Here is a 16,234-nt window from a genome sequence, read left to right on the forward strand (position 1 = left end):
AGCCTTGAAGAAGACAAGCCCACTTATAGAAACGTTGGCCCCAGCACACACCCCGTGTTTACAAGTTTTACATTCCAAGGTTCCATATTCCCCTTATTTCTGCCTTTTCTTGCATCAAATGATTCAATGCACTGACCAGTAAGCTTTTTGTTGTGATAACTAATACAGGTACTATAAAAATTGGTTGTCAGTCCCTCTAAAATAACAAGTAATCTTCCCCATACTTCTCTGGGTTCACTATATCTGGACGGTGAACACATCTAGCTGTGAATGCATTCTGGTTTGGGTTGGTTTTTATCGTGCATAGGCAACTTAGGTCATCATGCATCATTCTCTTAAAATGTTGAGATGCCTCACCGAGTCCTAGTCAAGGCAAGGGCCCCAAAGATACCAACCAGCTATAAAAGACCTCGACGTCTTTTCAAAAGTGGGAAGCCCAACGAGGTGTTCCTGCGTATTTAGATGATGCAGGGTATGAATTTATAATTTGTCTAAAAAACCTACTTCTTTTAGGAAGCTAAAAACGTACGAGTTATCAACAAGCGTGTCTTCACTTAAAAAGCTGTGCAGGATGAAGAGGTATATATTCATTGTAAAATGTGGTAAAATGTTTTTTTCTTAGTCCTTCCGGTTTAGTGCATGACAGTTAAACATGATTTACTGATAGCTCACCTCTGCATTTCTGACCCAGAGGTTTGTCTTCTTTTGCTAGTAATTAATTGTGCGTTAGGTGTGTGTGTGTCCAATATGTAACCGACATAAAACTACTTCTATGAATCGTTCTTGGTGTGAGCAGGACCTCCATTCTTCTATGGTGGTTTCCAAGAGGTGGAGCTTATTTGTTTCTGAGTGCCATCTAGCTTTCCGTGCATTTCTGAGTTTGCAGTGTACTGATTTTATGACGTCTTTGTAGGGAATGCTGACGTTCTTTATTTCTTTACGTCGTGCTTTTGCTGCACATTCATCTGCTTTCTCGTTTCCACAGATTCCGACGTGGCTCGATGCCCAGCAAAGCTTAATGTTGCATCCTTGTCCTATAACTGTTATTGTGTTGAGTAGGATGTCGCCTATCATTGGTACACACGTTTCTCAGATGAAGGGCTGTTAGTACACTTAATGAGTCTGTGTATATTATACTGTTCTCGATGTTTTCATTTTTAAAGACTATTGTCTTTCTTTGGGTACTTCGTGCAAAAAATTTCGTCTGTGTGTCTGTCTGTACATTTGTCTGTTTTTCTGCCGTAATGATACCCCAAACAGCATTAAGCGATACCCCAAACAGCCAACCCCATCCGCAGCACCCACTAATATTACTCAAGTTTCAGCATTCATACTTGTCAATTAAAAAGCCATTATTGTGCATATCTGAGGCACTACAACAACATGCCAATATTTCGTATGAGTGGATTTATACTAGAGAAGGCACACATAAGTAATTATAAGGACCGTAATGTTTATCACGCTGCGCTGACAGTGCAACGCGATGCTCGAAAAGGCAAATGCTTCCAGCGTTTTTTCAAGACGACACGGCGGTGGCACCTGCCCGTCGCTTTGCATTCTACACCTCATCGTCTTCAAGACAGGCACGCATTTTTCTCTATGGGTGCGCACACTTTCCTTCGTTTTCGAAGATAACTGCCAGATAGCGCTCGTGTCTAACGTGCCTCGATGCGCTCGTTCGCCTTCGCTGCACGGATCGAGACTCTCTAACGCAGTGCTTCCAGAATACAATTCACCGATTTTCTCACGCAGAACATCAAATAAACATTTTGCTCACTCTCTTCACACACACGACTATCGTCCTTCAAGTACATTTGCAGTGAAACATGCAGATACGGGGCTAATTTTTCAATTTTTTCTACTGCCATTGAGACTGCGTACCAATCTGCCGTAAATAGAGATGCGCATTGCGGAAGCCAAACTGAATGTTTCGAGTAATTGTGTATTACCGCACTTCCAACATATCGTGTTAATTTGAAACTATCGGTGTAAAATGCTGTGTGTCTTGCATATTTTGCCTGAAGTACTAGGAATCGCTGTAGTATATGCTCGCGTGGTGTTTGCTTTTTCTTTGAATTGAGTCATCGTGAAGTCACACACAGAGGGTAGGCAGTATCAAAGCGGGAGTGCATTAGGTTTGTGAGCGATCTTAGGCAAAGTGTCATTTATACTTAAATCTTGGCACTTCTCTTCAAAACGAAGAACAAGTGGCCTAATTGCTTGGGGCCTGTTCATAAATAGCGTTCTGGACGGGCATTAAGATACTTATAGGGTGACAAAGATGGTTGGGCATTGATCGAATCTACAGAACGTATGAGCATGTGAGCATGATTATTCTGTCTGCCAGTGCTGGCTCATTTGCTTCTATATACAGACTTCTTATAGATGACATTCTATATGCACCGGTTACGAGGAACAGACCTTGATTGTGTACCGGATTCTGTTGCTTCAGGTACGATGGTCTCGCTGACCCATATACTATACTACCATAATCTAGGCAGGATCGTACAACTGAACGGTAAATTTGTAGCAGCCCTGCCGTATCTGAACTCCAGTGTATGCGTGACAGCACTTTCCCATCACAAGGCCTACCGACGTGCGCGTCTATCCTGAACTGCTTTCTCGACACTCTCTTCGGCAATCATGAACATGACAATCCCTCCGCCTCCGTTCCTTGAGTGCCCCGGTGTACTGCCTATTCCAGGGAGGCAGTGGCGTCCTGTGTTACAAGTCTACATCGACGCCGCTGCCAGGGACGCCACGCCGAAGCACAAGAAGGCGCTGCTCCTGAAGGCCTTAAGCGTTGTGGGCCTCAACACCCACCTGTGTACCGCCAAAGATGATCGGCCAACACAGGGGACAACGCCGGACGTGTTCGACGCAGCCCTTGCGCTGCTTAATGAAATCTTTGACCCTCAACCGGACGCGATGTGTCTGCGCGCTCACTTCAAAGCCCTGCGTCTGGGCCCAAACCAGTTGGCGGTAGAATTTATTCAGGAAGTAAGCCGAGTAGCCAAGCTTTGTGAATTTGGTGCGGCGGGTGATATCCTCGCTTACGACCAGATCAACTCTGGCATCGCGTCGTCGCACTTCCAAAGAACTTTTTTCAAGATGGGCAAGGACTTCACCCTACAAAAGGTGCTCAATGTCGTGAGAGAGGAGGAGCGCGTCCACTGCGCGTTGCTACAATTATCCGGAGTGCAAGTCGATGCCGTGTCATTGCATCCGGTTCAAGATGGCGGCTCAGCTGACCGAGCTATTAAAGATGGCAGGCCAAAGGGTGGTCACCCTCTCCAAGCTTCGTTACTAGATGGCGCCGGCAGGACTTCTCATGCGTGCACCTCCTCACCCTTTGCTGCTGTGGACACCTCCTCTCCAGCTTCGCCGCCGGCTCAGGCGGGTGCCTGTTACCGCTGCAGCTTGACGCCGCATTGGGTCAACTCCGCCGCTTGCCCTGCCAGGAGCCGGACATGTTTACGGTGCGGACGTGGACACTTCTCGCGGGTCTGCTGCACTACTACGAAGCCGACCGGTCATCAAGGCACATCGACAGTGACCAATACAGTTACTGTCCTGCAAGTGGACGAAACGATCACCACTATTGAACTTCATCTTCCCATACGTATCAATGGATCCACTTTCAACATGCTCATCGACACTGGGGCAGCTGTGTCATTACTTAACGTCCAAGATTATAAAAAGAACTTTTTGCATATCAAGTTGCTACCTTCGCACCTCGTTCTAGAGAATTACTCGGAGCAAGCCATAAATAATCATGGCTATTTCAAGGCAACAGTTTCGTACAATGGCAACTGCACCATGATTTCCTTCTACGTCACGAACAAAGGCAGCGTGCTCCTGGGATTAGATGCCATCCAAGCTTTGAAAATAATCATCAGAAGTGAGACCCTCACTTCTTCTCTCGTTGACTCCTCGGCGGTTCCTGCGAATGCACCACCGGAGTATCACCACCTGTTTCCGTCGGACATCGGCACCGTCTAGAATTGCGTTCACCGTGTCAAGCGTCGACCTGGTGTGCAGCCAGTCGCGGCCAAGCTCTGTCGTCTTCCATTCTTACTGATGCAACAAGTTGCCGACGAGCTGCAACAACTAGAGTCGACTGGCATCATTAAGAAAGTGGATGCTTCGGACTGGGTGTCTCCCTTGGTCGTCGTCCACAAGAAGGACAATTCCATCCGACTGTGCATCGATCTCTGTGAGCCAAACAAGGCCATTGTGGTGGGCGGTTACCCTCTACGCCACATCGAGCATCTCTTACAACAGTTAACAGGTGCTAAAATTTTTTCTAAACTTGATCTTGCATCCGCACACCACCAGGTTGAGTTAGCGGAGGATAGTCGTGACCTTACTACTTTTGTAACACATCAAGGGCTTTACAGATTTCGGAAAGTGTGCTTTGGGCTGGCATCTGCAGCAGCTATTTGCCAAAAAATGATGAGCGATGTGCTGAAGGGGTACCCAGGTGTTGTCTGTTACTTAGACGACATTCTGCTGTAATCGGGAAGAGCATGATGTGCACTTGAAAGGTGTCTTGTCTAAAATAGATTCCTGTGGCATGAAGCTTAATGACAAGTGTGTATTGCTACTGAAATTGCATTCTTAGGTCATAACATAAGCGCTCGTGGGTTATCGTCGGTTGAGTATAAGGTTGTTGCCATTCTTGATGCCCCTGTTCCTGTAGATGTTAAAGAACTCCAATCCTTCTTGGGGTTAGTTGGATATCATGCAAAGTTTGAGCCTCTGCACTGCATGCTCCAGCAAGGTAAGAGTTTTAAATGGTTCGCTGAGGCCAATGCCAGTTTCTACCAGGTTAAAGAACTATTTGCTCACCATCATCCTCATCATATCATCATAATCAGCCTGACTACGTCCACTGCAGGACAAAGGCCTCTCCCATGTTCCCCCAGTTAACCAGGTCCTGTGCTTGCTGCTGCCAATTTATACCCGCAAACGTCTTAATCTCATCTGCCCACCTAACCTTCTGTCTCCCCCTAACCCGCTTGCCTTCTCTGGGAATCCAGTTAGTTACCCTTAACGACCAGCAGTTATCCTGTCTACGCGCTACATGCCCGGCCAATGTCCATTTTTAATTCTTGATTTCAGCTATGATATCCTTAACCCCCGTTTGTTCCCTAATCCACTCTGCTCTCTTCTTGTTTCTTAAGGTTACACCTACCATTTTTCTTTCTATTTCTCGCTGCGTCGTACTCAATTTAAGCTGAATCCTCTTTGTAAGTCCAGGTTTCTGCTCCGTAGCTAAGTATCGGCAAGATACAGCTGTTATATACCTTCCTCTTGAGGGATAGTGGCAATCTACCTGTCATAATTTGAGAGTGCTTGCCAAATGTGCTCCACCCCATTCTTATTCTTCTAGTTACTTCAATCTCGTGGTTCGGCTCCGCGATTATTACCTGCCCTAAGTAGACATAGTCTTCTACAACTTGAAGTGCACTATGACCTATCTCGAAGTGCTGCTCTTTTTCGAGGTGGTTGTACATTACTTTCGTTCCCTGCAGATTAATTTTAAGACCCACCTTTCTGCTCTCCTTGTCTAACTCCGTAATCATAAGTTGCAATTCGTCCCCTGAGTTACTCAGCAATGCAATGTCATCGGCGAAGCGCAGGTTACTAAGGTACTCTCCATTAACTATTATCCCTAACTGTTCCCATTCTAGGCTTCTGAAAACCTCCTGTAAGCACGTGGTAAATAGCATTGGGGAGATTGTGTCCCCCTGCCTTACACCCTTCTTGATTGGTATTCTGTTGCTTTCTTTATGAAGCACTATGATAGCAGTTGATCCCCTGTAGATTTCTTCCAGAATGTTTATATTGTAAAGAAGAGGAAGTACTCCGGCGCAGAGGCAGCAGCATCGAGTGTGCAGCAGCGGCTCGAGCTCGGAAATTGCGGCTGGTGCATCGCCTTCCAACCCTTCCAAGCATCAACCTTTCTGCTTAATAAATCTTTATAATTGGTGGAGCCGTGCCGGGTACCGTCCCTTACACCTTCCCGCTACCATCCTAAAACTCCGTTCTCGACGGCTACCTTCTGCTATGCCGGACGCCGATCAGCAGACGCTTCCATCTCTTCCGGCCACCTGTCCAGGCAGTGTTCCTCAGCGGGAGCCTCCAATCTTCAGTGGAACAGATGACAACGACGAAGATTGGCTCTCGGCTTTCGAACGGGTGAGCGCTTTAAACAGATGGACGGACGCGGACAAGTTGACACGCGTGTCATTCTACCTCGCGGGTGTAGCCAGCCTTTGGCTTAGAAACCACAAGGCAGACGTCCGAACGTGGCCACAATTTAAAACGTCGATTGTATCAGTCTTCGATCGACCAGCCGTCCGAAAACTTCGTGCCGAGCAACGTTTACGCACACGCGCACAAGAAACGGGTGAAACCTTCACAAGTTACATAGAAGACCTCCTAGAAGACGTTACATAGAAGACGTCACGAGTTACATAGAAAGACGGTTCTATTCGTTTCTGTGTCAATTTCCGGCGATTGAACAAGATCACGCTGAAGGATGTCTATCCACTACCCCGCATTGACGATGCTTTGGACAGTTTGCAGGGTGCCGAGTTATTTTCCTCGTTAGAGTTGCGGTCAGGCTACTGGCAGGTGCCTATGGCGGAGGCCGATCGCCCCAAAACCGCTTTTGTCACGCCAGACGGCTTATATGAATTCACCGTCATGTCCTTCGGACTTTGCAATGCACCTGCAACGCTCGAACGAATGATGGACAACATCCTGCGTGGACTAAAATGGAAGATATGCTTGTGTTACCTCGATGATATCGTGGTCTTCGCCCCTAACTGACACACACTTACGTCGCCTTCAGCACGTCCTTACTTGCTTAAATAACGCCGGTTTGCAATTAAAGCTCAAAAAATGGCGATTTGCCATGCGTCAACTGAACATTTTTGGCCACGTTGTTTCCAAGGAAGGCATCTTCCCGGATCCAGAGAAATTGCGAGCTGTTACGGAATTTCCTAAACCTGCCACCATCAAAAAACTTCGAAGTTTCATCGGCTTGTGTTCGTATTTCCGGCGATTCGTCCGAAAATTCGCGTCTAATATATCACCTCTCACGTAACTTCTCAGCAGCTGTAAAGACCTCTTATCGTGGTCCCCTGCCTGCGACGAGGCTTTCACCACCTTGCGACGGCTTCTCACGACGCCACCCATTCTACGCCATTTCGATCCTGAAGCTCCAACTGAAATCCACACCGACGCCAGTGGTGTAGGCCTGGGTGCTGTGCTCGCACAGCGTAAACTGGAGCGTGAGGAATACGTCGTGGCATACGCAAGTCGCACACTTACCAAGGCTGAGAACAACTACAGCATCACAGAAAAGGAGTGCTTGGCCATTGTGTGGGCCCTTGGAAAGTTTCGCCCATATCTATATGGTCGTTCTTTTGACGTCGTGACCGACCACCACGCCCTGTGCTGGCTTTCGACGTTAAAAGACCCATCTGGCCGCCTCGCTCGCTGGGCATTGAAAATTCAAGACTACGACATACGCGTGGTTTATCGGTCAGGACGGAAGCATGCTGACGCCGACGCCCTTTCCCGTTCCCCCCTGTCCCAGAATGCCACAGCTAACTCCGCTTGCGATTCCACATTGTCATCGCTTGACTTTGACACCATTGCTATCGAACAACGCAATGACCTGTGGACTGCGTCTCTCCTCAATCATCTCTCCGACACTTCTGAACTCTCAAAGACGCGAACGCTTCGCCGCTAAGTTCCACACTTCTCGATACGTGACACGCTTCTCTATCGACGCAACTACGCACCAGAGGGACGCAAGTGGCTGCTCGTCGTTCCATGAACCCTGAGGTCGCAGATTTGTTCCTGTTTCCACGCTGACCATCAAAGTGGCCACGCAGGAGTCTTCAAGACCTACGAAAGGCTTCGACATCGCTACTACTGGCGTAGTATGTATAGCTTCGTCCGCAACTTCGTCCGCTCTTGTGCCGAATGTCAGCGCCGAAAATCTCCACCACACGCCTCCGCCGGTGAACTGCAGCCTTTACCATGCCTTTCCCGACCCTTCGAACGGGTTGGAATAGATATTTATGGGCCACTTCCATTGACTCCGACTGGCAACAGGTGGATAATAGCTGCTATCGACCACCTAACGCGCTATGCTGAGACCGCTGCTCTTCAAACGGCTACAGCACAGGAGGTTGCCACTTTCCTACTGCGTCATTTTGTGTTGCGTCATGGAGGCCCTCAAGAACTTTTCAGTGACCGCGGCCGCACCTTCTTGTCCGAGGTCATTGAAAAATTGCTCGCTGAGTGTGCTATTGTACATCGCACATGTACCGCGTACCACCCTCAAACCAATGGGGCTGCCGAGCGCTTTAATCGTACTCTCGGTGACATGCTATCTATGTATGTGACGCCTGACCACTCTAACTGGGACTTAGTCCTCCCATTCATTACATACGCCTATAATACGGCAACGCAAGCGACAACAGGCTTCTCCCCTTTTTACCTCCCCTACGGCCGTCACCCCTCCCACACCATTGACACCATTTTGCCCTAGCGACCGGACGCGTCCTAGTGCCTACCGATCTTGGACGCCGCCAGACATGCAGAAGAATGCTGCCAGTTAGCTCGTCGCTTTACCTGCGATGACCAAAACAGGCAAAAAGCAATTCATGATGCCCAGACCTCAACTCCCGTTTTTCTTCCGGGTGCTCTTGTATGGCTGTCAGTGCCGCATCTCACACCTGGGCTCTCTTCCAAACTTCTGCCAAAGTACAAAGGGCCATATCGTATTCTCGAAGAAACTTCGCCAGTAAACTACCTCATTGAGCCTCTTATGCCACCATCAGACTTGCGACGTCGCAACCGCGAGGTTGCACACGTCCAGAGGCTCAAGCAGTACCACGGTTCAACGCCGCCTGCACAGGACTAAGTCGCCAGGATGGCTCCTTTTTTTTTTCCGTGGGGCCATTGTAAAGAAGAGGAAGTACTCCGGTGCAGAGGCAGCAGCATCGAGTGTGCAGCAGCGGCTCAAGCTCGGAAATTGCGGCTGGTGCATCGCCTTCCAAGCCTTCCAAGCATCAGCCTTTCTGCTTAATAAATCTTCTTTATAATATATACTTCATCGACGCCCTGATTGTGCAGTGTCTGCATGTCTCGTAATCTATGAAGGCTATGTATAGTGGTTGGCTATATTCTGAGCATTTCTCTATTACCTGATTGATTGTATGAATGTGGTCGATTGTTGAGTAGCCTGTTCGAAATCCTGCATGCTCCTTTGGTTGATTGAATTCTAATGGTTTCTTTACTCTGTTAGCAATAACCTTTGCAAATAGCTTGTATACTACAGAGAGCAAGCTGATCGTCCTGTAATTCTTCAAGTCCTTGTCATCTCCTTTCTTATGTATTAAGGTGATGTTAGCATTCTTACAAGACTCTGGTACTTTTCCGTCAGGAGACACTTCGTAAACAGGGTGGCTAGTTTTTCTAACACAATTTGTCCTCCATCTTTCAACAGATCTTATGTTACCTGATCCTCACCAGCAGCTTTGCCTCTTTGCATGTTCTCTAAAGCTTTTCTGACTTCTTCCATCATTACTGGTGGGGTGTCATCTGGGTTACTGCTCCAAGCATTAAGGTCGTGGTTGTCCCGGCTACTGTACAGATCTCTGTAAAACTCCTCCGCTATTTTAACTATCCTATCCATATTGGTAGTTATTTTGCCTTCTTTGTCCCTTAGTGCATACATCCGATTTTTGCCTATCCCAAGTTTCCTCTTCACTGCTTTGACGCTTCCTCCGTTTTTCAGAGCGTGTTCAATTCTCTCCATGTTATACCTTCTTACATCAGATACCTTACGCCTATTAATCAACTTCAAAAGCTCTGCCAGTTCTATTTTGTCTGTTGTACTTGAGACTTTCATGATTTGACGCTTCTTAATGAGATTCTTCGTTTCCTGGGTAAGCTTGCCAGTGTCCTGTCTAACTACCCTGCCTCCAACTTCCACTGCACACTCCGTAATGATACTCGATTTGCTCACCGCCAGGTCATAAATATTTTGACAACAATCTTCCGGTGGTGGTTACCACCGATGCATTCAATGTCGGCATCGGAGCAGTGCTTCAACAACAGAGAGGAGTCAGCTGCTAACTGTTGCTTTTGCATCTAGAACATTGTCCCTGGCGGAACCCCGGTATTCAGCACGGGAACGCAAAGCTCTTGCTTGTTTGTTCGCGGTAGAAAAATTGCATGTGTATCTTTGGGGTCGACATTTCACATTAAGGACTGGCTACCGGCTGCTGCGTACTCCTTATCGGCTGGCGCTTCAGCCCCGGGCCCTGTGTTCTCCGTGCGGCGCATCCGCTGCACGATACTATAATCGGGATGCTTTTTTCTTTAACGCTTTTATATGTGGCAGAAATGTAAGCTTGTGGTCAAAAACTATACCCAAGAATTTGTGTTCTTTCTTAACTGGTAAGTCAGTTTTGTTTAGGTGTAAGTTCGGGTCTGTCTGTACACCTCGTTTGAGCGAGTAAAGAATGGTCACATTTTTTGCGCGGAAAAGTGGAAACCATTTCTGTCTGCCCATGTTGCCGGTATGTTAAATGTTAGGTGTACCTGTTTTTCGCACGTTGATGTGCTGATGTGCAAGATGTGCTGGCTATCTGAAGGTCATCAACTGTAGAGTGAATACATAATGAACTTTGGTATTATTTTGCTGATCGAGTTCATTTTCACGACAAAGAGTGTCGTGCTTAAAATGCATCCTTGTGGCATTTCGATTTCCTGAGTGAAATGTTTCGATAGCGTCAAATCTAGGCGCACCTGCAATGAACGGTTATATAGAAAGTCTTTTAGGCAGTTCAACATCTTTCTGCAGATTCCCAGCTCAGCCAAGTCCTGGAGAACTCCAAACCTCTAGGTGGTATCGTATGCCCTTTCTAAATAAAAAAACAAACAAATGGCCAGATAGTTTTGTTTGTGTATAAACCCTTTATGGACAGTATGTTTGAGGCGTACTAGGTGGTTTGTTGTGCAGCACGATTTTTTAAAACCCCACTGACGAATGTTGAGGAGTTTGTATGATTCTAACATGAATGACAGTCTAATAGTAACAACACTTTTGAAGAACTTTGCGAGACAGCTGGTGAGTGCTATTGGTCTGTAGCTACTTGAATGGATTGGTGGTTTTTTCGGTTTCAAAAAAAAAAAAAAAAAAAAACAATAATGCCCTTCCAGGCATCAGGCAATTTTCAGATATCCACACTTTGTTAAAGAATGTCGGGAGTGTTTCTGAGGCCGGTTCGGAGAGATGGGCTAGCATTTCATAGTGTATTTCATCAGGTCCCGGTGTGGTCTGCTTTCCTGCAGTCAATACTTTGTGGATTTCTTGAGAAGTAATTAGGCAGTTGCAAGGTTCATTTATACGGCTGCTTGTTGGAAGCATAAAGTTTCATATAATAATACCTAGAGGGGAATCTGGCACTACTGCCTACGCGGGCTCCTTCAGCGACGCTTGTCCCCCATGGGAATTATGGAAAGTACAGGCTTCGAATCTGCTTCGTATGGATGACGTTTTTGAGATTCGTGACGCTTCTTTTCTGAGTGCAAGTGTTATGAACCTATATTTAATTGAAGCTTTCTTTTATTTTTGCTAACTTTATTGAAAAAAGTGTTCATGACCAGGCAGAAAAAGTGAAACCTGGACAAATTCAACCATCAGGGTATGCATTGCTCTGCCATTGCATTCCAGATTTGGCATCAAGATTTAATGAATTATATTTTACAACATTTGAAAACCGACACGTTTGTTTTTCTCTTGAAATTATGCATTATATATTTATGGAAATAACAGCACAGTACTAAGTGAGAAACACTTAACGTTTTGTCTTCTGCGACAATAGGTGCATCTGTCCAAGTGGTCTGGCCCATAGGGTTTTATGCAAGTATATAATACTTGTATGAAACTCTATGGGTCTGGCCCCAATGCACCTCTGGTTTTGTTGTGAAGTAGAGTCAGTGGAGCGTGACGATGCATCTATTTAGCTTCGTGACCGTATTGCAGTAGATTAAACGAGTTCACACAAGAGGCACTAGTGAAACAACATGAGATTGATGCAATATCCTGCACAGGCATGAGACGCTACATCAATGCGCAGCGGTGAGTGACGACGCTTTGTTTAAACTGTCAAATATGACTCTTAAAGCCACAACATCGCAGCAAATCAAGAAACGTAGTGGTCTTCAGCCTCTTTGAACAACAAAGAAACTGCTTCAGCACTTTTTGCCGCACCCTACTACACGTGCTGCGTGAAGAACGAAACTCAAACTGTAAAAAAAAAGTCTGTAGACAGTTCGCTAGCCATGCGTAAGCTTCGTGCTGAACTGGGCCTGCGGGGACGATTTCAGCGAACTGGTGAGAGCTTCACGAGCCACACACGGTCGTCAACGTCTTCTTTCACGCTGGCACAGAGCTGGCGCCACTATGCTTCGGTACACTACATTTACTTTGATGTAGTGGAGCTGTTTATAGAAGAGACGTACTTTTGCCACAAGGATTTTTTAGCATTACGACGAATGTATCTGGCTTTCGCTGTGGCCTTTTTTAAATTTACGAAGTTTTCTGGTGTTGAGTACCTGCGAAAGGTTCCCCAGGCATTGTTTTGCTTCTTTTTTGCTTCTCTGCATTCTTATGTGTACTACCATGTTTTGTGATTATGTTATACGAGTTTAGAGGTCCGAGGGATGGATAGGCGGGCAGCTGTAATAATACAGCTTGTGATACATTCGTTAAGTTCGGCTATGCTGAGGTTGTCTGGCCCTATATATTCTAGGCTGGCTTTTTCTTGGAAGAGGCCCCAGTCAGATAAATGTAGCTTCCAACGTTGTGGTTTTCATTGAATGACTTGAGGTGATATTGTTTGGCTCATTAGTATGTGCAGATGATCGCTTAAGTATGGGTCATTTAAGACGTCCCACTTGAAATCCATAAAAACAGAAGGTGAACAAAAGGATAACTCTATGCAGCTTATTTTTCTTGAGCTAGGAGAACAGTAGGTTGGTTTTCCTGCATTAAGTAGGCATATGTTATTGCTAAAAAAAAAATCTTCAATGATTTGGCCTCTGGCGTCACATTTTTCACTACCCCAAAAATCAGAGTGTGCGTTAAAATCTCCGACCACCAAGAACAGCTCTGGCAGCTGTTCTATAAGGTGTTCTAAATCAGAGATGGATATTTTTTAAGATGCGGCTCCAAGTATACACTGCACACTGTAATCATTTTAAATGTGTGTATGGTGGCCGCCACAGCTTCTACTCTGGTTTTAAGTTTAGGTTCTCGCGCTGGTACTTCGCTCTTGACTATAATAGCAACACCAACTGAGAGCCTACTTGCCTGCGCTTGGTCGTGTCAGAATACATTATAGTTTTTAAGATGTTTCTATGTTTAGGATCTAAATTTGTTTCTAGTAAACACAAGGCTACTGGTAAAAGAGTGGCTAGTATGTCCTTTATGTCATTTAAGTTATGTAGGAGTCCCTTGCAGTTCCAGTGTATAAAAGCCATGTTGTATTTCACAGGTAGTGTAAAAACCTAAGTTTTGTTTTCAGGTCTTGTGATTTTGGGCTTGTCTTTTTTCGATCCAAGCAGTACTGCCATCATTCTTATGTTGCCAATCCAGGACTACCCTGACTCATGTCCATCCCATCGCCTGACACGATGGACGCCCGTCCTGATTGTACGGATTTCTTCGCGTTTAGCCTCGCCATGTAGGGAGAGGCCTTGAGGCTCCTGACTCTGGGGTTCGCACAGCCTGAGTTTGAGGTAGTGGTGCAGTGGAAGCTGCATCCACTCTGGGCGCTGGATGCCCTGCCCCAGCATCACTATGTGTGCCCTGGGCAAGCGCTGAAGACTGCTGTGTTGCCGCGCCCTCTTGCAGCACAATGGAGTAGCTTCTGCTTTCCATCAATGAAGGATGCTTCCGCACTTCTCTAAAGCTGATGTTTTCATTAGTTTTGAGAGTAACAATGCTTTTTTTCTTATTTCCATGTAGGATAAGCATGCGAGTAAACAGGATGACTACCCTTGCAGTTCACGCAGTGGTGTGGTTTGACTTTGCAATTTTCGGAAGTGTGTTTGTGAGAGGGACACTTAGTACATGTGGTTTCGCTTCTGAAGCTCCATGAACCGTGGTCGTATCGTTAGCATTTAAAGCAGCGTCGCAGGTTTGGTATGTATGGGCGTAGTTTGAGTTGGGTATATCCAACCTGCACACTTCGTGGTAGTGTGCTCGATGCAAATGTGGGAATGAAGTGCTTTGTTTGTATTTCCTTGTTTTCTCATTTGATTTTTATTCTATACACATCTGTGACATTCTGGTCCTTCAGTCTATTTAGGTGTTCTTCTTCACTCACATATTTGAGGTCATCATCAAAAATGACGCTTCGGACGGTGTTTAGTGCTCGGTGAGGTATAATGGGCACTGGAATGTCTTCAAAGGCAGTGATTTTTGAAAGGTTCACAAACTGGTGCTTGTAGAGTAGTTATAAAAGAAGGTCACCATTAGCTAGTTTCTTGATTTTACATCCTTGCCCTAAGGTGTCGGTTAGGGTCCTGGATACCTTGAAGGGGGAAACATGTCTCGCTGTTCTTTCAGTGTGCTCGCTGTGAATCACGTGGAATCTTGGGAATGTCTGCATTTGTTGTTAGTAAAGAACTTTGCTGTTACATCAGTTCACGTCCTCTTTTGAGGGTGGCGATCAAGTGCAAAGACTGGAGAGTCCATCTAGTTTGTATGTGCCTCGGCTGCAGTAGCAGCCACCCACCAGGGAGACCAACAAGGGGACGGAACAGGAACTCACATGCAAGACCTGGCCATGCCAGCTGTACACCACTACTATAACCGCATGTGGCTAAACTCAGCGTGGTTAGCCACACAAGGTTAACCCTTGTCCCCAGAAAACAAGGAAGTAAATAAAAGAGAGAAATAGGAAAAGGCGACTGCCAATTTTCCCTGGGTGGGTCAGCCCAGGGGTGCAGTCTACGTGAACCTGGGGCCAAAGGGGTGTGTTGCCTCTGCCGGGGGTCCTTAAAGGTCGAAGCACCCAGCGTCAGCTCAACCCACAGGATGTCCTTTTCCCCAAACATGGCTAAGCCACGCACAGCGAAGCATGGGAGGGAGTCGAAACCCGCCCATTGGCTTGGGTCTGTGGTGTTGCTACACACCAAACATCAGCTTGCGCAGACGCCCCTGTGGGGTGAATGCATTCTACACAGCGAAAAGTCACACACTACCAACTACTGAAGCCCCAGGAGCAAATAGAAAGTTGGCCTTTAAAAATTAAAAGATGCGATTCCAAACCAGCACTCACCAGCTGTTGTGGATGAAGGAAGTTCTAAACGAGCATTAACAGAAGGCCGAGGTAAATCATACGATAAACTGGAAGGACGTGGTTCATCATAAGCCACGTTTGGTAATGCGCGCATTGGTTTCCGTCCATCTTGAGGAGCTGTAATGCAGAAAGAAAAACAGTTTAATGCAATACAATAAGAGCCAAAGGGCTGTAGTACAATGAGGGCATATCAACTGCTTATATGATTGACATTATAATGGATGCTGACTAATATATGATGCAATGCCTGGTGATCACACCATAAGAAATAATTCAGCAATACCTGAGCACAATCTCGACACATTCTCCTGCTGTCCAAACAAATGTTCCTCAATCGCTCATAAAAAAATCAACTGGCTGGTGCCTTACTATTCAAAAATAAACAAATAGTGAAGTTTTGTTTTCTTCAAAAATTTCTATTGAGAAGGTCTCATTTTTCTATGTCATCCATTTCATGATGCTTTTACATCATCAACATTTGTTCTTTAAACTTACTTGGTCTACCACTGTTTTTCTTTACTATTTTTTCATTAACTTCGTAAAACCCAACATGGCGATGCTGTCCGATTCCATGCAAAGTTTTTGGCCCAAAGCCTAAGCACAGCAGCAAAGTTCAAGCAAATTGAGATAAGGATAAATATTAGGAAAGTTGAAGCATACCTTATCAAGCAACCAAGACTACTACCACTGCACTGAGTGATCACAACTGGCAACTAACATCATAGCACTCTCAATTATAAAACAGCACATACACCACATCACGATGTCAGACCACGAACAGCCAAGGAAATTAAGGAGGCTCCTATAGTTCTTTACAAATATTCATG

The 16,234-nt window shown here is 46.0% G+C and overlaps 1 protein-coding gene across 3 annotated transcripts in view; it reads right to left on the reverse strand.

Moving 5' to 3' along the window:
• Positions 1-16,234, reverse strand: part of p130CAS (Serine_rich_CAS and FAT-like_CAS_C domain-containing protein p130CAS) — a 164,344-nt gene that overhangs the window by 20,000 nt on the left and 128,110 nt on the right. For all 3 annotated transcript variants that reach the window (XM_075877694.1, XM_075877693.1, XM_037427722.2), the window contains exon 4: positions 15,387-15,524. In XM_075877694.1, coding sequence (XP_075733809.1) covers positions 15,387-15,524 — 138 coding nt within the window. The remainder of the gene's footprint in view (positions 1-15,386; positions 15,525-16,234) is intronic.

Source organism: Rhipicephalus microplus, chromosome X (genome assembly GCF_043290135.1).
Source record: "Rhipicephalus microplus isolate Deutch F79 chromosome X, USDA_Rmic, whole genome shotgun sequence".
Taxonomy (NCBI): Eukaryota; Metazoa; Arthropoda; class Arachnida; order Ixodida; family Ixodidae; genus Rhipicephalus; species Rhipicephalus microplus.